The sequence below is a fragment of the Delphinapterus leucas genome, chromosome 19 (genome assembly GCF_059928025.1).
Source record: "Delphinapterus leucas isolate spDelLeu-1000000601 "Yukka" chromosome 19, BTC_Dleu_Yukka2, whole genome shotgun sequence".
Taxonomy (NCBI): domain Eukaryota; kingdom Metazoa; phylum Chordata; class Mammalia; order Artiodactyla; family Monodontidae; genus Delphinapterus; species Delphinapterus leucas.
Genome location: NC_143147.1, coordinates 41,124,261 through 41,151,407, shown reverse-complemented (window position 1 = coordinate 41,151,407; position 27,147 = coordinate 41,124,261). Strand labels below are relative to the sequence as shown.

The window sequence follows — 27,147 nt, the reverse complement described above, 5'->3', positions numbered from 1 at the left end:
GGAAGTGGCCCATATGACAATCAGTGGAAGGAAAGTCACTTCTTTCTTTTCTGTGAAGAAGTATTTTATAGATACATATAACTGTGTAGATTATGACACCTTTGTAACTCTAAAGAGATATACACGTATGGATAGTTCCTAGGATACGTGAAAAACAGCAGAGAAAAATACCAGATCAATGGTGTCATTCAATTGTCCTATAATCTGAAAGTGCCCAGGCCACCCAGAGCTGAGCCCAATAGGTACTTAATAAATATATTTAGGAAGGAAGGGGAAAAAAGTCTCCCACATCCTATCTGCATTCTTCAGAGATCCAGGAACCAAAATGAATTTTCTACTTTGAGGAAACATACCTCAACCAACCAACTAAAAGAAAGGTGAGAAGATTATAACATATCACTCCCCCACTTCTCAGCACCTCCCGGCAACACACATACAGACCTTTACCACCTTGACCTCAGTATGAGTACTGGAGTAGCAACAGAGGGGAGAGAGCTGGGTCAAGGTAGAAGAAGCAGAAAAGATAGGGATGTGCTTTGGGCACAAAGGCAGGAAGCCTGGCTTTTCCTCTGGCCTCAGACAGACCTAGTTTTTAGTACTATCTTTGTCACCTACTGTGTGACCAAGTCACTTTACCTTTCTGAATCTCACTTTTTTCCCCTTAGAAGAGGGGTAATAATACCCCCGTGTGGGGGCTGGTGCAGACTAAATGTAGCAACATATGCAGAACATGTGTTCTTTCAGAGCCTGGCACAGAGTAAGGGATACGCTGAACCCAGCATCCAGGAGCACTTCTATTTTTCCTGTGGCATGCCATAGCCAGATTTTGGAATCTATCCTGCTTCCAGCTGCCAGAGGATGGCAAGTCTACCAAATGGCTAAAGTCTTAACTCCCTGAAGAAAGCATCACATCAACAGAAATTACTGAAAACTTTCTCCCACATTATCAGGCCCTTCTGCACCATGCCCTTCATTCTCCCCTTGCACCTTTCTGTAACGCCCGCTTTCCCAAGCCTTATCAAGAAGCCAGAAATAGAATCTCCCTGCTCTGACGTCTCTGTCAATGGGAAGGTCTGGCCAGCCAAGGGCTGGGTCAGCACTGGCTTCTCAGTTGAGGGAGACCACAGAAATGTAGCCCCAGCACCTTTCCGAGACGCACCGACTGGTGACATCGTGAGGGAAGGGTTGCAGCTCTGCTGAGTCGTAGCTATTTATTTGTTCTCAGGGCTCTGAGACTCCCCAAGGACCTGGGAAAGACAGCTGTATATCCCTTTGATCAGGACTGCTTCAGGTTTCTATTTCCAAAGTTGAGAAATCCAGACAGTGCTGACTCTGGCCCAGGAACGAAAAGAGCTCAGGTCTCTCTCTCTCGCTGACCTCTGGCCAAGGATTGTAGGCCAAGGTGGCCAGGCTCGCCCCTCCAGTCTAAGTCAGCTTCCTCCTGAGTCAGCTTTCTTCACCTCCCTATTAATAGCCACTGCTTTGGCTGGCTCCTCTCACAGTATGATTACAGTTTAATAATACATCTCAGATAAGGAAGCAGCAAACTTCCTGGAGCTGGGCTGCCGAGGGCTGGGAGAGCTCAGGCTCCATCCCAGACGGCAGAGGCAGAGGCTTGTCTTCTGCAGAAGGATAGAGGTCCAGGCGACTAAGTCACTGGTCTCCGAGACAAGACACTGCTTTGGGGTTTCTGTCTTGCTGAGATGCCTCTGGTTTAGGGCAGGAGAAAATAATACAGGCTAACTTTCATTTTATTGGAGCTTTGATGCCCACGGATATTCCTGGGCAGATATTCCTGGACTGAAAAAGTGTGGTTCTTATCCAATGATGCAGATCCTTCAGCTACCTTGGATGGAAGTTTGGGCCAAGTTAACATTAGTCCCTACAGAAGTCACCTTTTCTCTGACACTACAGTAGCAAGGTGGCCTACTTAGAGAGGCTCGGGTTGTCTGGACAGGACAGGGTGCCGAGAGCCGATTGAACCCCAGCAAAAGAAAAATGCCCCCCTCCTACCCCTCCTCTGTCACTCCCCAGTAAAAGCAAACAGCTAAACAATCTTTAGTGTTAGATTCATACTGATGAGTGATGTATTTTGTTACCCTGTAATTTTTTCCAGCATTCTTGTCCTTCATGGGTCCTGGATGGGAAGAACACACAAATTTAGGAGCCGGGCAACCTGAGTACAAATTATGACTCAGTCTCTCAGCTGAGGGGCTTAGTAAATTTATTTTATTTTTCTGAACCTCCATCTTCTCATGTATATAAAAGAAATAATAATCTATCCTGAAATGGTTTTATACCAGTGAAGTGAGACAACTTTGGAAAATATGCCTAGTACAGTGCCTGGAATATAGTAGGTGATCAATAAACAGTCTTAACTTTATCTCCAGAAAATAAAATGTGGGACTTCCCTGGCGGCGCAGTGGTTGGGAATCCACCTGCCAATGCAGGGTACATGGGTTCAAGCCCTGGTCCGGGAAGATCCCACATGCCGCGGAGCAACTAAGCCCGTGCGCCACAACTACTGAGCCTGCGCTCTAGAGCCTGCAAGCCACAACTACTGAGCCCGCATGCCACAACTACTGAAGCCCACGCGCCTAGAGACTGTGCTCCGCAACGAGAGGCCACTGCAATGAGAAACCCGCACACCGCAATGAAGAGTAGCCCCTGCTTGCTGCAACTAGAGAAAAGCCCGTGCACAGCAACGAAGACCCAATGCAACCAAAAATAAATAAATAAAATAAAATAATTTTTTTAAATTAAAAGAAAATAAAATGTGAGGGCAAATCAAGGTCATCTAAGCCCCTCACACTAGTGGGAAAAAAAATGACCATCATCTCTAAATGTGCAGATGCACGATGGAAACATCTCTGATATGAAAGCCCATAAGAACAAGCAGAACTTTGTTTCCCTTCCTTAGATTCCTACCATTTAGAAGTCCCAAAGAGAGGCCCAATCTGGACTGTGATGCATCTTGCCGAGGCCATAGTGAGGAGTCTCCTGGCTCCATTTATCTTCTCTCATGACATTTATCAGAGGTCTCACAGTTGATAAACAAAGGATGGTACTGGGAAGAATGGGTAGGCACAGTGTAGGGTCTGTATGCTCCGCTACATTTCAAGGTCCCCCTTAAAAGAACCAGGTCAATCAGACGTCATGGGCGAACCCTGCTCTCAGGAAGGCCAAAGGAGAAACAAAACATCATGCCTGCCCTGTTTTTCAACCTGCTGAGAAATAATCTGACCCTCAAACACCTGCTTATAAGATGGCAAATAATGGTCCCCTTAACCCACTACCAGCTGGCTTCCCTCAGCTACTACTTGCAGTCTAGGAGGGTGACAGACTTTGTTCTTGCAGCAGCTTGCTTCCTTCTCGCTTGCCAACAGCCGGCATATATCTGATAGGAGCTGGCGGGAGCTCCTGGCAGCACAAAGGGGCAAGCCCCAGCATGACCTGCCCCGCGCTGGGCACTGAGTGGGGGCTGGTGTGGGGAGGAGAGACCAGGGCTGAGTTGACTTAGGCTCGTTTCCATAAAAGCAGTCCCCAGGGCTTCCCTGGTGGCGCAGTAGTTGAGAGTCCGCCTGCCGATGCAGGGGACGCGGGTTCGTGCCCCGGTCTGGGAGGATCCCACGTGCCGCGGAGCGGCTGGGCCCGTGAGCCATGGCGGCTGGGCCTGCGCGTCCGGATCCTGTGCTCCGCAACGGGAGAGGCCACAACAGTGAGAAAGAAAAAAAGCAGCGCCCAATGCCCTGCACCTCAGTAGGCAAAGGGGTAGGACTTCCTCAGACACCTCTTGGGGAGTGGTCCTGACTTCCCCTTTGGACCTATGCTTGGTATTAACCTAACATGATTTTACTCATACGCAGACGTTGAGGGGAATGAACACACTGTGATTTATTTCCATGCCACAGAGACCACCCGTCCGAGGATCAGCCACCCAGACACCATTCATTCCTTCGCTCATGCAACAAATAGTTTTTGAACATTTCCCTCACACCAGCCCCGTTCTGGTTCTGAACACACACTGGTGAATAAAAAAAATGATGGTCTTTGCCCTAGGGGGAGAGTTAGACACAGAATGTGAAAATTAGTAAGTATGTAATTCCAGTTGTGAGAAATGGTGGTAAGAGAAGTGCTCGGGTGCAGTAATAGAGAATGATAGTGGGGGGAGTTCCCTGGTGGTCCAGTGGTTAGGACTCCAGGCTTTCACTGCCGAGGGCCCAGGTTCAATCCCTGGTCAGGGAACTAAGATCCCACAAGCTGCTCAGCTCGGCAAAAAAAAAAAAAATAGAGAGAATGATGCTGGGGGTGAGGGGTGTCTTAGTTAGAGGAGAAGGTCAAGGGAGGCCACTCTGAGGAGGTGACATGTAAAAACTTGATGGGATTTCGGTGGCAATTGTCTATGGAGTTCCCCCCTCACTGCTCAGCTAATTCCCTTCTCTCCTAATGAAAGACTATAAGAACAAAAGGGTACCTCAGCCAGGGATGCAGTGAAGGACGTCCTGGGAGAAGGAAGGGGACTACAAAAGAAGTAGATACTGTGGGCATATCTACTTCTCTTCTCTCTCCTGCACCCCAGCTCCCATTTGTCCTCTGTCCAGGGCCTTCCTGGCACACATGTTTCCCTACAAACCCTTCCTTGTTCCTCTCACCTGACAGGTTCTCATTACGGTGAGGACATTGCCCACCACTGGCACAGCCCAGAGGAGACCATCATGGGCTCACTGTCTTTGAAAACAGTTTTCTCCAAGGTCCCCACAGGCCTGTCCTTGAATCTCCAGAAGCCAAATAGCTCTGACCTGCAGTAGATAAAACTCATCATTCCTGCTGGGCCAGCAGGCTAATTACAGAGTCTTCTTTCTCCAACTCTTTTTCTCAGGATTGTTTTCCTAAATTAGTATCAGCTAGGTTGACATCAGTGCCATCTACCACCTAAATTAAGGAGTTGGCCCTCTAGACCAGCGGTCCCCAACCTTTCTGGCACCAGGGACCGGTTTCGTAGAAGACAATTTTTTCATGGACGGAGGGGGGGCAATTGTTCAGGCATTAATGCGAGCGATGGGGAGCGATGGGGAGCAGTGGGGAGTGGTGGGGAGCGATGGGGAGCGGTGGGGAGCGGTGGGGAGTGGTGGGGAGCGATGGGGAGCGGTGGGGAGCTGTGGAGAGCGGCAGGTGAATCTTTGCTTGCTGGCATGCCACTTACCTCCTGCTGTGCGGCCTTGTTCCTAACAGGCTACAGACCCTTACTGGTCTGCGGCCCGGGGGTTGGGGACCCCTGCTCTAGACTGTTGGGGAACCAGCCCAAATATCAGAGCCAGACAGATGTGGATTTGAATCCCAGCTCCCCACTATTTTTTTTAATATATATATATTTTTTATATTTATTTTGTCTGCCCCAGGTCTTAGTTGCAGCACACGGGATATTCCTTGCAATATGTGGGATCTTTTAGTTGCAGCATGTGGACTCTTAGTTGCAGCATGTGGGCTTCTTAGTTGCAGCATGCATGTGGGATCCAGTTCCCTGACCAGGGATCGAACCCAGGCCCCCTGCCTTGGGAGCACGGAGTCTTACCCACTGGACCGGGGAAGCCCCCCAGCTCCCCACTCTAACCAGCTCTGTGACCTTGGGCAAGTCGGGGGTCTTCTCTGGGCCTCAGGTTCCTTACATGCAAGACGAAGAGGGAGAAGTTGCTTACTCTGCAGACTGGATGTAAGAATTAGCCAAGAGGGAGGCAAGGTGGATGAAATGTAGTAGTGCACTACAAATGGGAGCCTTTGTTATGATATCAGCTATAAAATAACCTCAGTAGAGTTTTGGCAGTGCCTCTTTTAGGAAGGTGATCCATGGCTCTTTCAAGAATGGTGGCCAGGTCTCCATTTCACCAACCATTTGGCCACAGCAGCTCTTTAATACGAGTATTGCTAAAAACCAGGTGAAAGGAGGACACTTCAGGACACAGTAAAAGGCATGGATCCCAGAATCTCGGATTGGAAGGAATCCTAAGAAAATTCTAGTCCAAGTTCTTGCTATCAGGCAGGACTGAATTTCAGTTTGAGACAGATGGAAGTCTTTTCCAGTACATAGTTGAGCAGGCATCACCACGCTGCCCCAGCCATACTGTTCTTGTGATCACACAGACTTTACTATTCACTCAGTCCTTCAATCATTAATTCAGAAAATATTTATAGAGCAGTTACTATGTGCCGAGTACTATTCAAGGCACATGGATATGGGGCAAGAAGACAAATTCCTGTCCCTCATGGAGACCAGTTATATGTAGAGATTTTTAAAAGAGGGAGGGAGAAAGAGGAAGGAAGGAAGGGAGGAAGGAAGGGCGAGAGGGAGAAAGAGACAGAAAAAAAGAGAAGTGATATCAAGAAAATAAAACAAGGTAAGAGGATAGAGTGATGGGGGTGGGGGTAATGAGGTGCAGTGGTCAGAGACGCCCCTTTGAGGAGATGCCATCTGAGCAGAGGCCTGGTGGGTGAGGAGGAGGCAAGCATAGGAGGATGGGAAGAGCTTCATGCTTCAAGGCACAGAATGATTGTCCAGGTGGCTGTGGTAGCGCGACCGCAGGTATGAGAGCAGGTAGGGCCTTGAAGGTTGAATTTTATTCTAACTGCAGGGTTTTAAGCAGAGGACCGGCAACATCTGATTTATGCTTTGATTTTTTTTTTTTTTTTTTTTTTTTTTGGCTGCGTTGGGTCTTCATTGCTGTGCGCAGGCTTTCTCTAGCTGCGGCGAGCGGGGGCTACTCTTCCTTGCGGTGCGCAGGCTTCTCGTTGCAGTGGCTTCTCATTTTGTGGAGCGCAGGCTCTAGGTGCGCGGGCTTCAGTAGTGGCACATGGGCTCAGTAGTTGTGGCTTGCAGGCTCTAGAGCACAGGCTTAGTAGTTGTGGCACACAGGCTTAGTCACTCCGCAACACGTGGGATCGCCCCGGACCAGGGCCCGAACCCGTGTCCCTTGCATTTGCAGGCAGATTCTTAAGCACTGCACCACCAGGGAAGTCCCTGATTTAAGCTTTGAAAAGATCCCTGTGGCTATTCTTGGAAATGTGCTATAAGGTGCATGAATGAAAGTAAGGAGACCAGTTAAGGAGGTCGTTGCCATGAGTCCAGGCAAGAGGAGATGGTAAAAACTGGTCAGATTTGAGATATCTTTTGAGGGTACAGCTAACAGGACTTAGCTATGGGTTAGATATGGGGGTTGGGTGTGCGGGGAGGGGGAAGGGGAGTTGATAGGAACCAAAGATGACTCCTAGATTTTGAACCTAATAAACTGGGAGAATAGTAGTACTGTTTAATGAGATGGGTTTGTTTGGGAGAAATGACTAATTCCATGTCTTTCTCCTCTTCTAGACTATACATTCCATGAAGGCCAGGCCCCTAACTCTCTTGTTCACTGCTGTGTGCTCAGTGACTGGCACAACGTCTGGTTTGCAGAATAATAAAGGCAAACACATACCAATGACTGAGCGTGTAGTCCATGCCCCGTGCTGTGCTTCATGCTTAATAGTCATTCTCATTTAATTCTCACAAGACAAATGCGAGGAGATACTTGTTTGTATCCTCATTTTACAAACAAGGAGTTGGGTTCAGAGAGGTCACATGACAGTCTCAAGGTCTCGTAAGTACTAAGTGGTAAAGTTTAATAGTGGTGTTTCTGGCTCCAAACTCTAGGCTCTTCACCAGTGTACCACACAGTCAAAGGGTCTGGGTGGGTGGGTGGGTGGATGGATCCAAGGATGGATGAATAGATGGATGGCTAGAAGGCAACACCACATGCTGAAAATCATTTCTACCATAGTGTCTCTCTGAAAGTAAAAGAGATTCAAACTGGAAGGAGTAGATTCAGATCTACTCCTGAAAGGAAAAAATAGAAGAGCCAAGCATAAATTCCCACTAAAGTTACTCCCAGGAATTCAGAGGAGATAGAATTCACCTGGGGGGGGGGGCGTGCAGGGGAGACATAGAAAGTTCTAGATAGCTTTGTTAAATTTTTTTTAAACTTAGATATTTGAAGAAATTATCTTTTCAGGGAGCATTTCCTAGAACCTAGTACTTTTTTCAGTGACCTGGGGTTACTTTAAGAGCATTAGGATCACATGAAATATTTTTGATATTTGAAAAATATCTTCTGAGAACAAAGGCAGAAAATCTTGCTATGAGTCAGGCAGCCCAGAACCTGGAGCTACTCAGGAGTGTCACTTATTACTTCCGTGGCTCAACAAGTACATCAAATCTTAGTTGTGGCCCATTAGGAACAGTTTCACAATGTTTTTTCAGTAGGTGCTCTATTAGATTACAACCTTCTCAGGGAGAGTAGCCTGCACCTAGCTGACATTGACAGTGACCCAGGTCAGGAACCCGGGACCCAGCCTAGATTCCTCCCCTTCTCATACTAAAATGATGTATACAGAAAATTTGTTGAGCACTTACTGTGCCAGACACTGTTCTCGATGCATGGATCTCATCTGATGTTAGCCACAGCCCTTTGCTGTAAGTACTATTGTGTCCTCATGTTACAGATGAGAAGACCGAGGCAGATGGGTTTAAGTGTTAATACCTTGGCCAAGTCACATTGCTATGAAGTGTACGCAACCAGTGCAGTCTGGAGCCACATGCAGTTAACCATTACATTACCTCATGGTGAAACAGTCCTCAACTCCAGGGATTCTGTCTCCTTAATCATACTCCCGTTGTCCCCTCCTCCCCGTCCCCAGGGGCACTGCCCCAGGTTAGGCATTTTATCTTTTCTCGTCTTCGAAATTGCCCCATCGTCCTAAATTATCTCCCTGCCCCCATGCCTCCTTCCATAACTGACCAAGTTGGAATTTGATACCCATCCTTCTTTTTTTGGCCGCACCATTTGACTTGCTGGATCTTAGTTCCCCAACCAGGGATTGAACCTGGGCCCACAGTAGTGAAAGCGCAGAGTCCTAACCACTAGAGCACCAGGGAATTCCCTTGATACCCATCTGACTATGTCATGCTTCTGCTCAAAATCCTTTAATGGCTTCTTGTTGCCTGTGAGTTAAAGGCCCTTATAAGGCCCTTCAAAGACCTGGTCCTGACCTTGTGCAGCCTCATCCTCCTCTCCTGCTGTTTCCCTTGAACCCTGTGTTCCAGGCACACCAAACACCTGCTCTCAGGTATGAATACTATGCTTCCTTTTCCCCTCTGTGCAGTACCCCACCCCATATGCACGAGCACCTGTGCACACATGTGTGCAGGCACACACACAAATACACACTTTGTCTATTGGGTGAGTTCTCTTTATTCTTTGAGACTCAGCTGCTTTTCCTCACTCTCACAATCAGATGTAGGCACCTCTTCCTTCCCTTTGGCATTGTGCCTTCATAGCTCTGATAAAATACTTCATTTTTTACTGTAATTGTCTCTCTACAAACTCTTTCTCTTTAAGATTGTAAGGTCCATGAGGGAGGGAACCATAGTTATCTTGTTACTATTGTATGCCCAGCATCTGTACATGTTCATAAATCTTTGTTAAATGAATAAATGAATGGCTTGTTGAAATGAATTGATTTTCGAAGTAGAATTCAAAATCTGGGAAATTTTGGTCTTCACATTTTCCCATTGTTAGACTTATCTACCTGTGGATTTTTGCTGCAATGGGGCTCTAGTTGAGATAGAATTTAGTAGTTGTTAAGAATGAAGACTCACATCACCTGGTTTTAATTTTTTTTTTTTTTTTTTTTGCGGTACGCGGGCCTCTCACTGTTGTGGCCTCTCCCGTTGCGGAGCACAGGGTCCGGATGCGCAGGCGCAGCAGCCATGGCTCACGGGCCCAGCCGCTCTGTGGCATGTAGGATCTTCCTGGACCGGGGCACAAACCCGTGTCCCCTGCATCGGCAGGCGGAGTCTCAATCACTGTGCCACCAGGGAAGCCCTGGTTTTAACATTTTAAAAAAATATTTATTTGTTTTGGCTGCACTGAGTCTTAGTTGCAGCATGCCTGCGGGATCTAGTTCCCTAACCAGGGATTAGAACCCGGGCCCCCTGCATTGGGAGCGCAGAGCCTTGCCCACTGGACCACGAGGAAAGTCCCTCGCATTACCGGCTTTGAACTTGGCTCTGTCATCTGCTATGGGCCCTTAGGTAAAAGTCACTCTCTCACTAAGCCTCAGTAAAACTGAGTTAATAATATCAATAGGACCTATCATAGGGCTAATGAGAGGGCTAAAAAAAAAATAAAGAACAGGTGGGCTTCCCTGGTGGCGCAGTGGTTGCGAATCTGCCTGCCAATGCAGGGGACACGGGTTCGAGCCCTGGTCTGGGAGGATCCTACATGCCGCGGAGCAACTAGGCCCGTGAGCCACAACTACTGAGCCTGCGCATCTGGAGCCTGTGCTCCACAACAAGAGACGCCGCGATAGTGAGAGGCCCGTGCACGGCAATGAAGAGTGGCCCCCACTTGCTGCAACTAGAGAAAGCCCTCGTACAGAAACGAAGACCCAACACAGCCATAAATTAATTAATTAATTAATTACTTAAAAAAAAGAACATGGGAATTCCCTGTCGGTCCAGTGGTTAGGACTCAGCACTCTCACTGCCTGGACCCCAGGTTCGATCCCTAGTCAGGGAAGTAAAATCCCATAAGCCGTGTGGCGTGGCCAAAAAAAAAAAAAGGCCATGTGGAGCGTCTGGTGGCTGGCACAGAGCAAGTGCTCAATACCTATGAGCTATTATTAGCAGCTATCTTCCTGACAGCGTCGCTTGACCCCATTGTGTCACCAGCACTCTTTGAACCAAATGTCTAGCGTCCGGTTCTCAAACGTGAACGCTCAGTTTCCGCACGCTCTCCATTTGCCGAAGCATTGGGTCACCCTGGGTACAGGGCCTTGGGGAGTACGGTTGCAGAAGATGGCTGGAGCCAGGAGTAGCCTTCTGCTTGTAAGTCATGATTTATTACCTAGCAACCAAAAATAAGCCTTGCCAACCAGTCAGCAGATTACCTGAATTCCTCAAGATTCCCACCCCTCTGCCCCCTTGTTGTCCCTTGCATTTGGTAAAAGAGAGGTGATAGGTGTAAGCAGCTTTGGATACAAGCAGCAATTTCTCCTTGGATGAAAGGAAGTGGGACATAGACTGTCAGGGTAGGATGTGGGGTGTTTTGTTCCTTTTGCTTGCTGCACAGAGGTGCAACCATGGATAAACAAAGCCCCTGGTGTGTGTCCCAAATACAGCTGGAAGAAATGCCTTCCTTTCAATTTTCATGCATGAGGAGGGGGTTGTAGTCTCTATTTCAGACCTGAGTTTTCTGGATCTCGATGCAAACAGCCTCTTTCAGAGGCCATAATAGTCTCAGTGGAGCCTGGAACTAAATGGCCGAGATATAAATTGCAAGATTATCCTGAAAATGTGTGTGCCAATGAAGTGAATGAGGAGTGACAAGGAAAAGAACAAGATGAGTCCTCAGAAGAATTCAAAGACTCTTCATGTCACATCACTTTCTAAAGAACTAAAAAATAACATAATTTTGGGTCAAGGGTGAGGTCTTCCTTTGCATGTGTAATCTTTTATAATCATTTTCCATGTGGCTATTTTAGCAATGCCATTGTCCCACCCATCTTTCTGTGAGAGCTGGCATTTCTGGTTTAAAGGAGACTTAAGGTGGAAAACAGGAGTTAACAAAAAGTGGTGGGTTTTATAATCTATGCTGAGAGCAGAAGTGAATTTTTCCAAATGGATTAATCAGAAAATCTGGCCAAAGGTATGTGTCCTACCTAGATGCATAACAAAAAGGAACCATACTGGAAAGGTTATGAGACCCCATACCTCAGTCCCTCTTCCCAACACCTGCTCCTCACATCTTCATTTTTTCATTCTTATCTTTGTGTTTTCTTACGAAGCAAAATATATTTTTGCTTATTATGTAAATTTACTCTTAAATTTCCTCTTGGCTTTATTTGGTCAGATAGGATTTTCTGCACATTTATCCCAAAGGAGAAACGTGTCAGTAGAAATCAGAAAGAAAAAAAAAGGAGTATCCACATCTATCAAAATGACTAAATTGAAACATAAACAGACAGACAATTCTGAGTACTGACACAGATGTGGAGCAACCAGACCTCTCACGCACTGCTGGCGGGAATGCAAAATGGCACAGCCCCTTTGGAAAAAGTTTGATGGTTTCTTCTAAATCTAAACATCCACTTGCCATATGACCTAACAATCTTACAGCTAAGCATTTACCCAAGAAAAGTGAAAATATATACAAAATACATAACAAAACCTGTCCACAGATGTTAATAGCAGCTTTTTCATAACAGCCAGAAACTGGACACAACACAAATGTTCATCAACTGGTGAAAATACTGTGGTATATCCATAGAATGAAATACTATTAAGCAATAAAAAGGAATGACTTACAGATACATGCAATAGTGTGGATGAACCTCTAAAGTATTATGTTAAAGCATTAGGAAAGAAGCCAGATTCAGAAGGCTACTTATTACATGGCTTTCTGGAAAAGGCAGAACTATAGGAACAGAAAACAGATCAGTGGTTGTCAGGGGCTGGGGATGGGAGAAGTGGGTTCATTAGAAGAGGGACATGAAGGAACTTTTTGAGGTGATGGAAATATTCTCTATCTTGATTGTGGTGATGATTAGTTATATGACCGTACACATTTGTCAAAACTCATAGAACTGTATACCTAACAAAGTAAACTTTGCTGTCTGTAAATTACATCTGATTTGAAAAAATATTTGTATTTCTTTAGCTTTTGAGTTTCGAGTTTCAAAATCCTAGGTCATCAAGGGTAAGAAAAAAGGACTTTAGGCAAGAACAAGGTGTGTGGGAGAAAACACCATAAATGAAAGCAAGATTTCCTCACTTCTGACCTTCACTTGAAAGGGATTCCCTAGACCCTGAGAGATAGGGAAGAGAGAGGAAGAGGAAATGATTAGCGGGGCCTGGAGATGTAGAGGCTGAACTTAATGGGACCCACAAGAAGGATTAGAGTCCCTGTTCACCAGCTTCCCAGCCTATGACTGAGTGATAGGGAACCACAACTTGTTGGCATCCAGGCCATACTGGTGAGGACTTTCCTTGGGCAGCAGACTGCTCATCACCCTCTGACCAGACAGCTGAAATAATTCATGTTTGCCCCCCAAGACTGCCCAGCTCTCTGTCCGGCCTACCCCAGGTGGAGAAATCCTCCTGCCTTGCTATTATATGAGTGACTGCCCGCCACCCCACGCTCCCCACCACTTGTAGTTGGTTAGACTGAATGAAACCATTTAAGAACCTTCACTCCCACCAGGAGATGTAAAACATGCCCACTTTAGGGCTCCCCTGGTGGCGTAGTGGTTGAGAGTCCGCCTGCCGATGCAGGGGACACGGGTTCGTGCCCCAGTCCGGGAGGATCCCACATGCCGTGGAGCGGCTGGGCCCGTGAGCCATGGCCGCTGAGCCTGCGCGTCCAGAGCCTGTGCTCCGCAACGGGAGAGGCCACAACGGTGAGAGGCCCGCGTATCGCAAAACTAACAAACATGCCCACTTTAGTTACCTTTCCTGTCTTCTAAACTTTTCTCAGGAATTCCCTGGCGGTCCAGTGGTAAGGACTCCATGCTTTCACTGCCGAGGGCCTGGGTTCAATTCCTGATCTGGGAACAAAGATCCTGCAAGCTGTGCAGCACGGCCGAAAATAAATAAATAAATAAATAAAAAGTAAACTCATTTACCTTATTGTTTCCAGTGGAAGGAAGGTAAAAGGTGAAGCAATCTTTCCTTTCCTCCACGTACGTTCAATAAATATCATGTTTCCTTTTGGGTTGGGATTGAAAGGAATAATACTTTTGTTGGCTGGCTGACCATCCCTTACATCCACACAGTATTTTTTTTTTGGCCACGCGGCTTGCGGGACCTCAGTTCCCCCATCGGGTATTGAACCTGGGCCATGGCTGTGAAAGCCCAGAATCCTAACCACTAGGCCACCAGGGAACTCCCCACGATTATTTGTTCATTAAACATTCACTGCTCGGCTATAAAGAGTCTGGGTCCCTGCCCAGGAAGGAGTCCTAAGGAAGGAGATAGACAATAAACTTGGTAAGGGCCATTGAAGAGGCCTGAGTCAAGTGCTACAAGGACCCAGTGGGAGACAGGCAGCAAGGGGCTGCTATGAAGCCTTTCTAGAACTATACTTTCTAGTCCAAGCCAGTAACTGCTGTGGTAACTCTGAGCTTTTCTTTACTGGGCAACCTCTCTCTCCCTTGTTACACAAGCACTCGCTGAAGAGATTGATGGAACTCCCTGAGGGCAGGGACCTAGTCTAGTTATCCCTAGCACAATGCCTGGCTCAAAAAGACTTGCTGGGGGGCTTCCCTGGTGGCGCAGTGGTTGAGAATCTGCCTGCTAATGCAGGGGGACACGGGTTCGAGCCCTGGTCTGGGAGGATCCCACATGCCACGGAGCAACTAGGCCCGTGAGTCACAACTACTGAGCCTGCGCGTCTGGAGCCTGTGCTCCGCAACAAGAGAGGCCACGATAGTGAGAGGCCCGCGCACCACGATGAAGAGTGGCCCCCGCTTGCCACAACTAGAGAAAGCCCTCGCACAGAAACGAAGACCCAACACAGCCATAAATTAATTAATTAATAAACTCCTATCCCCAACATCTAAAAAAAAAGAAAGAAAGAAAAAAGACTTGCTGGGGCTTCCCTGGTGGCGCAGTAGTTAAGAGTCCCCCTGCCAATGCAGGGGACACAGGTTCGAGCCCTGGTCCGGGAAGATCCCACATGCCACAGAGCAACTAAGCTCGTGTGCCACAACTACTGAGCCTGCGCTCTAGAGCCCGCAAGCCACAACTACTGAGCCCATGTGCCACAGCTACTGAAGCCCGTGCGCCTAGAGCCTGTGCTCCGCAACAAGAGAAGCCACCGCGATGAGAAGCCCGCACACCGCAGCGAAGAGTAGCCCCCGCTCGCCGCAACTAGAGAAAGCCCGCACGCAGCAACCAAGACCCAACACAGCCAAAAATAAAATAAATAAAATAAATAAATTTATAAAAGAAACAAAAGACGTCGAAAGAATGGGTAAGTTATTGTCCTTGGGGATATTTAATATTTGCCAAATATACAGAAATAAAGAAATATAAAATAAAACATGTTCAGAAAGTGCATGCAAAGAAAAAGGATAATTATAAACCAGCCTACTAATAATCCTTGTCATTTGACTTGGTGCACATGCATTTTTCCACTTTGAATAGCACACATCCGTGCTTTGCCTTTACCACTATTTAAGCAACAATAACCAACATTTCTTCAGCTCTGGGGTGCCAGGCACTTAATGCACATCATCTCACTTAGTCCTTGCAAGAACCCTCTTTTACAGATGAGTCAGCTGAGCCTCAAAAGGTAACCAACCTATCCAAGGTCACACAGCTAACTAAAGCCTGGAAGCCTGCTTTTTAATCCCCAAGTGCCTGGTAGTCTCATGCCCACAGGCAGAAAAGCTCTCTCCAGGAATTCCCCTGTTGAGTTCTGCCTGCCTTATCTGCTTTTTCAGGTTAAGTCTCCCTCAGGCTGAATCTAGCTCTACCCAAGGCAAGATGAAATATCTGATACATTGGACACAACAGGTCCAAACCAGTTATGTCAGTGGTAACTCTGACCTTTTCTTTGCAAGATGACTACCCAACTCCCCCTGGTTAGGCAGAAACTCCCAGAGCTCCCTCCTATAGCCAGGGCTTTCCCTTTCCTCAACCTGCCTCCCTCATGTGGCTGACATTCTCCCTGGTACTATTTCTTTATAATATTGTTGAGATATATACACGAAATGAAACCTGAGCCCTGGGTATGTCTCATCACCATGGAAACGACTTCAAGCCTGAGTGCCTCCAGGAGATGTGGGTGCTATTCTTCCAATGGCCGTGGAAATAAGGGTCTGGGAACTGGACAAAGCTAAAACAAGCCCCTGTTGGACTCATGGCAGTTTTGGTAATAAATACCATGTTCAGTATAGGACTGTGTCATCAGCAGCGTGACCAACCTCTATTCTCAATTTCTGACACTGCGCCGGCTTGGTTCAGAACGTACCAGCCCAATGAGCATCAGCTCAAATTATCCTTCTTTTGTGAAGGGATGTTTTAAACACTACTAAGGTGGCTCAAAGACTATGGTAGACACACACGCACACAAAAAAACATAAACAGTAATAAATTTCAAGAACATTCTGTAGATGAATTTTTGCTTCTGGGAATGGGAAACCAAAGCTTTCCCAAGAGACTTCATTATGAAAGCCATAAATAAAACATCCCTGATTCAGCTGCTTGGTTGCTGTGCTTGTGTGGCCGCGCTTTGGAGAAGTGGCTCAGAATCGGAGGCAGGCAGTCCAGGGAGGCTAGGGAGGTGAGCTCATCTGAGAACATCCTGCTTCTTCTCCCACAAGTTGCTAGCACATCAGTCCAGGGTGTAAGGATAATGAGCAAATTTTGCTTTATTGAAGACGACCCAAGGATGGTTGCTACAAACATTTCAAACAGGATCCTAAAATGCAAGGATGTTTTTCTAGCTGACACCCTTTTTTTTTTTTTTTTTCTTTCCCATAAAAGTACACACTCTTCTCTCAAAATAAAAGCAATAAAATAAAAGCAGCATGGTGCAGGGACCACTCACCTGATTGCCTAAGTGCCCTGGGTTTCAGTTCCAGTTCTGGATACTTACCAGGCCCGTGACCAAGTGCTGGTTTCTTAACCTCCCTGGGTGTCAGCCTCCTTTGTGGAGGGATGACTATTGGATCCTAAATATCCTATGTGCTAGTAGTGCCCATAACAGTGAGTTCCAATCACTCAGCAAATAAAAAAGGACAAGTGACACATGTTAAGCCCTATTTGGTCTGGGCAATGTGCTGGGCCCTTTATAGCTGTTATTTGATCCTCACAGTAACTTATGCATCGTTGCTGGTACCCCCAATTTACAAATGATGGAAACTAGTCCTGAGAATTGCAGTGACTTCCTCAGAGTGATCAATGGATAAGCATGCAGTCAGGCTTCAAATCCCCATCTGTCCAACCTCAAAGTAACCTTCTTTCTATCTGACCTTGCTAATACCTGAGCTTGGGATAAATCATTAACATGATTTTAATTCAAAGTAAATATAACTCGCTAGTTCTGTCATAGTTTTCAAATAATTTGCTCATGCCTTGAAAAATTCAGCTTCTCTAGCCATTCTGTCTCTCATAAAAAAATGATCCTACATCACTTGGGAATTAGAAGAATCTTCCTGCAACATGAACTTTTAATCCTTGGCTTGTTCAAGCTGGCCTGGAGCATCACCCCCAATGGCCCCATAGAAATGCCATGTGTTAGGATACTTTACTCACTTCTGCGTGGGTAAGTTTTTGGGTTTCTATCTTTTAAATCAGTCTGAACAACTGAAAGTAACATTTTTTTTCCCCTCAAAAGAAATGAAAAATAATAGTGCTGCAATCAACAGCCATGAAATCCTGTAAAATAAAGGTATAATACAACAACTCTTCCTCGGTTCTAAGCTCTTGGCTTCCCGTGGAAAAGCCAGGGTTTCCATTTCATGAAAAAAGAATAAAATATGAGAGAGCAAAATAGCCATGACATTTTGGGTGTGTGCTTAGTCAGATCTGCCAGAAAGTTTCCTATTTGGTAGTTATTCGTTTTTCCTGAACAGCAGGCTGGGGACACAGATATGGTGTGGGCTTCAGAATCAGAGTTAAAAAAAAATCCCAGCTCTTCCATGGACATGTTATTTATGCTCTCTGAACCTCAGTTTCTTCCTCTGTAAAATGGGGATGCTTCCTGGGATTGTTTTGAAATTCAACAAAAAATATACATAAAGAGCAAAATACAATAGTCTTCTTTACCCCACTCCAAATGCAAAACAGACTTGAGCAATTCATAATGATAACAATCATTTTATTATCTTTGACTCTTTACTGGGCACTGGGCTAGCCCTTTCCATAGATTACCTTTTTATTAAGGGAAACCAGTATTTGAAACCACGTGTTCTAATTCCAGGGCTTGCCCTGTGCCCTGCTCTGGTCCACTGTTATTGGGTTCAGATTAAAGGATTTATGAGCAATTGCTTCTGCAGGAGACAGCTGCCTGAGGGTCGTGGCCCATGTGGCTAGATATTCGGCCAACAGTAGGGAAAGCCATGCATAATCCTTTGTTCTCACTCAGCACAATTAGTACCCCTGCTTTTCTGCTCCCTGGGGTTAGTTTCCTGACTAGACTAGGCACATAATAGATGCCCCCAAAGTACTTGCTGAATAAATAAATGCAAATTAGTAAACTGATTGCTCATGGTGTAACCATTTACTTTATGTAATATTTAATGCTAACCTCTTCTCCATTCTTCTCTTAGGGAAACTAACATGTTAAAGAGACTTTTTTCTTAACCTGTTAAGTCTCCACATTAATTCAGTGTTCACCAAGCACTTATTAAGTACCTACTATTAATCAAGGGGCCAAGGATTACATATGTAATCCATTACCGAGTATTAAAAAACAACAAAGCCCTGCTTATATTCAGCTGTGGAATACACAATACTTTGTAGGTAGCATTGACCTTTGTGGCTTTGTTTAATTTTCTAATTTGCATTCCCTGAACCCTATTTATTAGGCAGTCATGGTGGGCAGACTGGGAAAGTGTCTTTTTTTTTTTCTGGAGTGTAATTGCTTTACATACAATGTTGTGTTAGTTTCTGCTGTACAACGAAGTGAATCAGCTATATGTATACATATAACCCCTCTCTCTTGAGACTCCCTCCCACTCCTCCTATCCCACCCCTCTGGTCATCAGAGAGCACAGAGCTGAGCTCCCTGTGCTATACAGCAGCTTCCCACCAGCTATCTATTTCACACAAAGTAGCGTATATATGTCAATGCTACTCTCTCAATTCATCCCCCCACTACTTCCCCGCTCCCAGGTCCACAAGTCTGTTCTCTACGTCTGTCTCTTTTCCCGCCCTGCAAATAGGTTCATCAGTACTGGGAAAGTGCCTTGTGAAGCCACACTAGAATTAAGGCTAGAGAGGAATTCCCTGGCGGTCCAGTGGTTATGACTCCACGCTTCCACTGTAGGGGGCATGGGTTCAATCCCTAGTCTGCATGCAATCCTGCATGCCACATGGTGCGGCCCAAAAAAAAAAAAAAAAGAAAGAAGAGGCTGGAGAAGAGAGAGGCTGAAATTTGGAACATGGTGTAGGGAAAGAACAAAGAACATAGGGCTGTGAAGTCCCACGGACTACGATTCCTGATCCTGTCACTAGCAAACCTCAATTCTGTCATCTACAAAATGAGGATGATCAGCATTTGTCACTGTTTTCCCACAGGGTGGGAAGGACTCCTAGAATGATACGAGGAAGTCAGTACCTCATTGTGAAGATCCTACGTGAGGTCACGGAAGCAAAGCACCCAACACAGGGTCTCACGCAAACCAAGCACTCCATGAGCATCTTTGCTCTCCCCTCCCTTTCTTCCAGCGTGATCTCCTGGACAGCCACTGTGGGCTATGAGAGCTTGGAAAGGTGAGAGGATCCAAGGGCTGCTGGTTTGAGACTGGTTGTCTCCTGCACATGTTATCTTTTCTCTCCTCCCTGCCTGCCAAAGGCAAACAAGAATGAAATGATAACAGGCATAGGCATTGAAGCAAAACAGGTCACAGGAATAAGATAATGCACTCAAGGACAAATAAAAGTTAACTGTAGCTGGGCCCAGAATAGGTAAGTAAAAAGTCTAGGGAAGTAGAGAAGGTATTTCCTATTTTATAGGGAATAGGCTTTTCAAGTATTATCACCAATGTGAAAACTCACAAACACATACACTTGTGTGGCTTTAATATCCTCTTTGCTACTTTGGTTGCCTGCACAAGGTGGGAACGCTGTAAGTTATGGATGCAAGCTTTTGAAAAAGCGCTTTAAAATATAGTATAGGGCTTCCCTGGTGGCGCAGTGGTTGAGAATCTGCCTGCCAATGCAGGGGACACAGGTTCGGGCCCTGGTCTGGGAGGATCCCACATGCCGCGGAGCAACTGGGCCCGTGAGCCACAACTTCTGAGCCTGCGCGTCTGGAGCTTGTGCTCCGCAACAAGAGAGGCCGCGACCCCGCTCGCCGCAACTAGAGAAAGCCCACGCACGGAAACGAAGACCCAACACAGCCAAAAATAAATGAATAAATAAATAAATAAAAATTTAAAAAATATATATAAATTGATGATGTCTAGGCAAATATGTTTAGGCTTGTTAAAACTGTACTTATAATGACTGGCTATGCAAGGTTGTGTGTACATATGGACGAGACTAGAGGAAAGGTACTTGGGGAAAAAAACAGCTGCTTTATTAGGGTGGTTGAATTGCCTTACTCAGTGGCTAGAACCTAATAGATGTTTAATATTTGTCCAGTCAGTGAGAAGACTTGATTTTCCATATATTATAACTGTGAATATGTATCTCCCTTTGTTAGCCAACCATTCAGAGATAATGTTGCCTGTTTTTGACATTATTTTGTTGTTTTACTTTTTTTCCCCTTCACCTAATGTATTTCTATCTCTAAAGAAAATTGATATTAACAGAAAAGCTTGCAGAGTCTAAGAATATGGGGCTTAGTAGACAGAAATGATACATTTCTGCATTTCTGATCTCCAAAGCCAGGAGAAATGTTTGTAGATAAACAGAAGACCTGATTTGTATTTATCAATCAGCCAAGTGTCCTTAGGGAAAATAACCCCTCAGGGCCTCAGTTGACAGATCTGTGAATAGGGTTAGACAGATGACCACCTACAGGTCTGTCAGTTACTTTAAACGTTAAATGTCAAGATAAAACATGCTGGGTCAATTAAGACAGATGAGCCCTCCAAAGAATTAATATTTGAAAACTTTATTTTCTCAAATGAGCACCAACACAGATTGGAAATATGACAGAAACAATGCACTTTTCTCTAATATTGAATCACTATGTACAAATACAGGAAAAGGTGAAGACAAATTACTTGAAAATAATTATCTTTGTTATTGAAGCAAAGTGACCTGAAAATGCCACTGAAAAAAAAATTTTTTTAATTAAAAAAAAAAAAAAGAAAAACAAAACCCAAACCCAACAAATGCAGTTTGTAAACACAAGCATAAATAGAGTCTGTATTGAAAGATAGTCTCTGCAGGTTGGAAAAGGGAACTGACTCTCACTTTCACCAAAATGTTATACAAAAACACACGGACAGACAGAATTTGGTAATATGAGAACAGCTTGTTTCTTCTTGGCTTTACCTTTCACTGCTGGCCAATTTCACGACTGTATTTTATTTTTAAATATTAAATATCTCTTTCCTTGAACTAGACCACTAGCATGTTTTCTCATGTGAGCAGACTCTTTTTTTAAAATATGTAAGATGATTGTGTTCAAGATTTGATTTCCCGGCCTCTTACTGAACCTGAGGCAATCTGACCTTAAAAAAAAAAAAAAAAAAAAAAAAAAGGTGTTTACCTCCAGGGTATGTGTATTATTTTATTGACGTTCTTTCTACCCAAACCAGTTTAATGTTTAACACGATGTGGCTTCCACAACAGCTGGAGCCCTGGGTTCATGATGAATACACTCACATCTCAGTGAGAAACACAGCTTTGACTCTGCTTGATCTTCACAACAACAGATTTCCTTTACAGTCTGTAAAAGTTGAGCACACAAAGAAAGACAAAGGAGCAAACAGGCAACAGCTCCATGCTCAGGAAAACAAAATCCTCGAGGGCTGTGCTGTTGGTCCGCTCAGAAACAAAACCACCAGAGAAAAAGAGAAGAAAAATCTTATGTGCCCAAGGTGTAAACTGTAGGTACAGTGTCCCCAATAAAAACGAAAACAGGAGGCACAATCCAAAGTGCTTTACACACACACACACAAGAACAAGACTCCGAGACTCCAAACTGTTGGAAATTCTTCCAACAAGAGGAATCACTCTAATTTGTTACTAAATTTATTTGATTTTATCTATTTTCTTTTCTAGCCAATAGTGGTGCAAGAAAATATTTCAATTCTCGACTTGGTAATGTACTGCAGAGTCTGTTCCATTGGGAAGAAATGCAGAGAGGCATTGCTTTATTGCCTCCGTCCAGACTAAAGTGATGGAGATCTTTTTTTTTCTTTTTTCTTTTTTAAGAGTATATTGGTGATCACTGTTTCCCTTAAGATATACTTCAAGAAATGCAGAGGAAACCGCAGCATTTAAAAATGAAAATAAAAAGTGCTCTCAGGGGATCTGAGAAAACAGCACCAAATATATTATTTAAAAAATTAAATATTATTTACAAAAGTATATTTCACAAGCAACTGTTTCTTATATATCCACTTGAAAATCTTTTTGTCAAGGGGACACCTCTCTTTTACACACTGATCCACCAGTAAAGATTTACCCTGCTGTCTGGGGAATCGGGGGAGCACTCAGGCAGGCCCAGCTGACGATCGGTGGACATCGGCAGCCCGAGACTAACATCCCGCCCGGCAGGCTGGGTGTAATCCAGGACCGCCGAGGCCATATGACCTAGGGAGGTACAGGGGAGATGGAACTAGAGTCTGCCGGTTGGACTTCGGTTGAAAATGAAGGCAGCTGCTGGCTGAGGTATAAAACTTCTTCTGAACCTCAGTATAAATAAAAGGTTTTATACCTTTTCCTTTCTCACTTCTTCTCCCCTTCCCTACTCCCTGCACCCCACCCTAGCTTTATCATTGAACTCCAATTCCCCTAACCTCCCAGGGGTGAATGGATGAGGTCTTTGGTTATGCTCTGAGTCAATAATTTGGTGAGGAAATTAAGAAATGAACTGACTGAGGCCTTGAGTTGATGCATCTCCATCGCTCAGCTGCGGTCTCTCCAATACTATAGACGGTAGATAGACAAGCCATGAATGAAGCTAAAGTTATAAGAAGTACTTTTGGTTGACACCAAGGGAAAGCCTAATGAGTTGGATTTTCTTCCCCTGTTGCAACATTCTGCTCAGATCTCTGGCACCAAGTACAGTGCCATGCGCCCATTGGATGCTCAATGGATAGTAATTGAAAAAAATACCAGAACCGGGGTCTAACTGGAGCCTGCTCTGATCTGTGTAAGAGTCAGAGGCCCCATCCCCACAGACACAGTGGCACATCAGTCTCCTCTGCCCCTTGAAAATTCTAGGGGACCTCATGTCCAGTTTCTATGTCACCACGCTCCGTTTTTACACACCTACCCATGTCCTCCCCAACCCCCCATACCGTCTTCTTTTTATGGAAAGGATTATCAATAGCCAGGACGTTTCCTGAGTCAAGGGGCTAATAAAAATACAGAAATGATTTTGTTATCCCTTCAGCAGGGATGGGGAGGGGAATCTATGATTTCTATGCTGGCAAGCCAGCTTAGGAATGTGAAAGTTGAAATTTTTTTTTTTTTTTTTTTTTTTTTAATTGAGATCTGGGGCCTGGGAGCCAGAGGAACTATTTCTCTGGGATCGGAAATGAAAAGACTTCTTCTGAACCTCAGTCTGCTTTTTAGTAACGTGGAGAGAACAACTTAACCTCCCAGGCTACTAAAAGCACCAAAAGATGTGGGCAAGAAGCCTTCGGGAACAAAATTCGATTTTTAAGAATCTTCTTTGTCTTACAGAAGCTGTCTGCTGCTAAACGTGTGGCTGGGCAGGACCACACCCATCTCAGCCCCTCGTTCCACAATCAGCACACAGAGACTCAAAAAGGCATTTCCACAACAGACTCGCCCCCTCTGGGAATTTGGCTCAATTCTGAAAATGTCCTGGGTTGGCCGCTTTAATCTTGGTTAAGAATTTTACAGGTTCTCATCTCCATGAACTCGCTCTTTTGTGACTTTTAAGGTGAATTTTCCTATGGGATCAGCCTACTTGGGGAATGAGATGCTGAGAATTACCTAACATAACCTACACATATCTTAGCGATAATAGTATTTTCAGTCTAAGCAATGAAATTAACTCAGTTAAATGAGTTTCGGTCATGCACCGTGTACTGGCTAAATTGCTGTAGAACAGACTTCACAGTGTTGATTAAACGTAACAAACTCCTCTCTCTCTCAAGAGCCTTACAGGGATTTGTTCTCCACTTCCCTAATATAATGAACTTTGGATGGGGAGGCGGGGAGTGGGGTGTAATACTGGAATTTATAACTTGCCGTTTGACATCAAATCTGAGGCCTTCCCATCGCTGGATCACATTGACAGATTTGTCTCCACACAACACATGCAAGTAAAAGAGAACAGCTAGGGGCATGAGGAATCTACCGGCCAGGTTATCACTAAGCTCGAAGCCTTGGGACTTTGTTTTCCAGGATCTACAATGATAGAACTGGAGAAAAACACCCAAAACTCTACGTACAAAGAATTGCTGATCTCAGTGAAGCCACTGCATACCAAAGAAGAAAGATGCACTTAACCTGTTATGGTTCAAACCTAAACTATTCCCGGCACTGCCCCGCCCCACCCTCCCTTCCTTGCCACAATGCTCTTCTCTTACTAAGGTTCAGAAAAAAAGGTCAGTCAGAACTGCTAACTGGTTCTACTTTTTATTTTCTCTGGCCCAATATCAGAGCCATTTCTGCAGGAGCACCTAAACTGCATCCCCCTTTGTTCCCTGTTATCCTCAATCACTGATTTTACTTGGTTGCTGGTCAAAGCCTTTGGGACGTTTGGATCTTGCACCCATTGCAAATGGCAGTCCCCTCTCCTGTCACCTACAGTGGCTGAAGAGGCAAAGATGATTACCCAGAGGAGCAGTGAGGCATCAGAGTCATCAAAACCATGTGGGCTTTTCCCGAGTCCCTCATTGCTGCCAGGACACCCCCCAGCTCGGCCCAGGGGAACCAGGCCGGTCCCTGCCCCGCCAGCTAGAACTAGGGCCACTTCTTGTGCTCATTTGCTAACCTGGCACATTTGGTGTCAGGAACAGAAGATTCTGATCAGAGAGAATGCAGTCATGAGGTATTTTTTTTTCTCTTTGTCCTTTTAGACAAGTCGATTATTTCAAGCCTAAGTTCCCAGGTCTCCAGGAGCAGCACAAGTTTGTTCCTACCTCTACCCTCCCATCCCCTACCCACCCGGGACCCTCCTGGTTCCCCTCTTCCTCACACCCCTGTGCTGTGCCACTGTTCTCCTGACAAGAGGCCATCAGGCAGCTCTTCAAGGGCCCTGGGCCCTTTATCAAAGTGGGCTGCCGCCATGCGGACAGGCATCTGTTCCTTTTGTTGTTTTGCTTTCAGCCAACACTAGAACAGAGAGAGAAGCCAGGATCAACTCACAAACAGATACAAAGCAAAGAGACAGAGAGACAGCAATTTAGAGGCTGGTCACCAGAAAGATGGTGGCAGGGTGGGAGAATGCCCCAGATGGCAAGGCCCCTAAATGGATGGAACCAAGTGTTCAGTCACTCTCTCACGCTTGGGTAGAATGTTCGGTTGGATGGCATTCACGTGGACACTGGGTTGGGTAGATGCTCTCCAATCAGTCCCAGCCATTGTCTTTGATCATGTGTGCTAGCTCAATGATGTATTTGCCTTCTTTATATTTCTGGCTGCTTTCAAAGGCATGTTCCTAGGAAACACAAAGGAAAAGAAAAGACACTGAGTGACCAAAGACAAGCAGATGACTTTTGGGAGCACAGGAACCAAGGCGGGGCCAATGACAGGTATCAGGACCACTGAAGTCTGGCTCCGGCGTCACCCAGACTCACTGAGAATTCCTACCACTCACTATGTCCCCTTGGCTTAACTGCAGCACTGAGGCATCAGCAGGGCTTTCTCAATATTTACAATAGAATTTAAATATTTTTAAATTTAAATGTTCTGAATTTAAACATTCTAAATATTTTCTCAGTATTTGCAATAGCGTTTCTTCAGGATCTTTGCTCATTCAAGTCTCTGGCCAAACGTCACCATCTCAGTAAGGTTTTTACCGAAAATCACAACTTCCCAGGCAGCAACCCCTCCCCGCCCCCCTCTTTTCCTGCTTTATTTTTCTCCACAGCACTTACCACATTCAAACATGCAGTATAACCTGCATATCTATTTTGTGTTTTGTCTGTCTCCCACTACTGCAAGATAAACTTCATGTTTTGTTCATTGATAGATCCATCTGTATGTGTGTGTGTGCGTGTGTGTGTGTGTGTGTGTGTGTGTGTATAAAATCTTAGGGGCACTTGGTTTCTGATGTTTACCAGAAATCTGCCCTATGGAGGTATCCATAAAGTTTCTGTGTCATTATTTTATTTTATTATTATTTTTTGGCCAGTCTGTGTGGCTTCTGGGATCTTAGTTCCCCGACCAGAGATTAAACTGGAGCCCTCGGCAGTGAAAGCCCAGAGTCCTAAACACTGGACTGCCAGGGAATTCCCACTGTGTCATTATTTTAAACTGTGCTTGTTAGGCTTAGAGAAAAGACATTCAGGGACAGAAACAAAATAGATTGTGAGGCCAAACAGGTCTCTCTTTTATTTCTTATCTTGCTGTTTCCATGTCAGATGTGTTAAGTTTGTTTTTCCATCATTGCTTTTCTCCAGGGAAAAAGGAGCTGTATGAACTCCAGGCTGAAGGACCTGGCAGCCCTTGAGCCCTGCCCAGCTGCCAGGCCTCCAGAGAAGGGCAAACCCAATGCAAACCAGCTGGGAGGTTACCAGCTGAAACTTACAGCACTGCAGGCTCTCCCAGCTAATAAGCCCCACAGAAATAAGTCCTGCATAGGTGTAGGATCAAGGTGACATTCTATTTGCAGACACAGATACAAAAAACCATCTTGGTATATCATCTGAAAAACACTGGGTATCAGGGTCATCAGATGGCAAAGCTCATTGTGCAGAGCAGTGGACATCAGCTCTCCCCCCCGAGTCCCTAAATTAGGAAGGAGTTAAATAAATCCTACTGTCGATAGATTCCGGGCAGCATTTGTATGGACTGTATCTTCTGTTCTAGAGCTCAGGGGCTCCGGGTCTCAGAACAAGAGTTCAGACTCGAGCCTCTCGTTGAGAGAGGAATCATTCCACATAGCGGAGAGGGGAGGGGCACCGAGAGAAAGTGCAAACACACCACACACACACAAGAGCCGTGGGCTCAGCAGTAATTTCCCTGACACCTCATTATTCCCCAGCTCCGTTTGCGTGTGTGTGTGTGTG

The 27,147-nt window shown here is 45.4% G+C and overlaps 1 protein-coding gene across 2 annotated transcripts in view; it reads right to left on the bottom strand.

The window, feature by feature from the left end:
- Window positions 1-11,940: 11,940 nt before the first annotated feature.
- The window catches only part of YPEL2 (yippee like 2), a 71,647-nt gene continuing 56,440 nt past the window's right edge, over window positions 11,941-27,147 (bottom strand). For both annotated transcript variants that reach the window (XM_030763148.2, XM_089900945.1), the window contains one exon: window positions 11,941-25,574. In XM_030763148.2, the coding sequence (XP_030619008.1) occupies window positions 25,485-25,574 (90 nt within the window). In that variant the 3' untranslated portion in view covers window positions 11,941-25,484. The remainder of the gene's footprint in view (window positions 25,575-27,147) is intronic.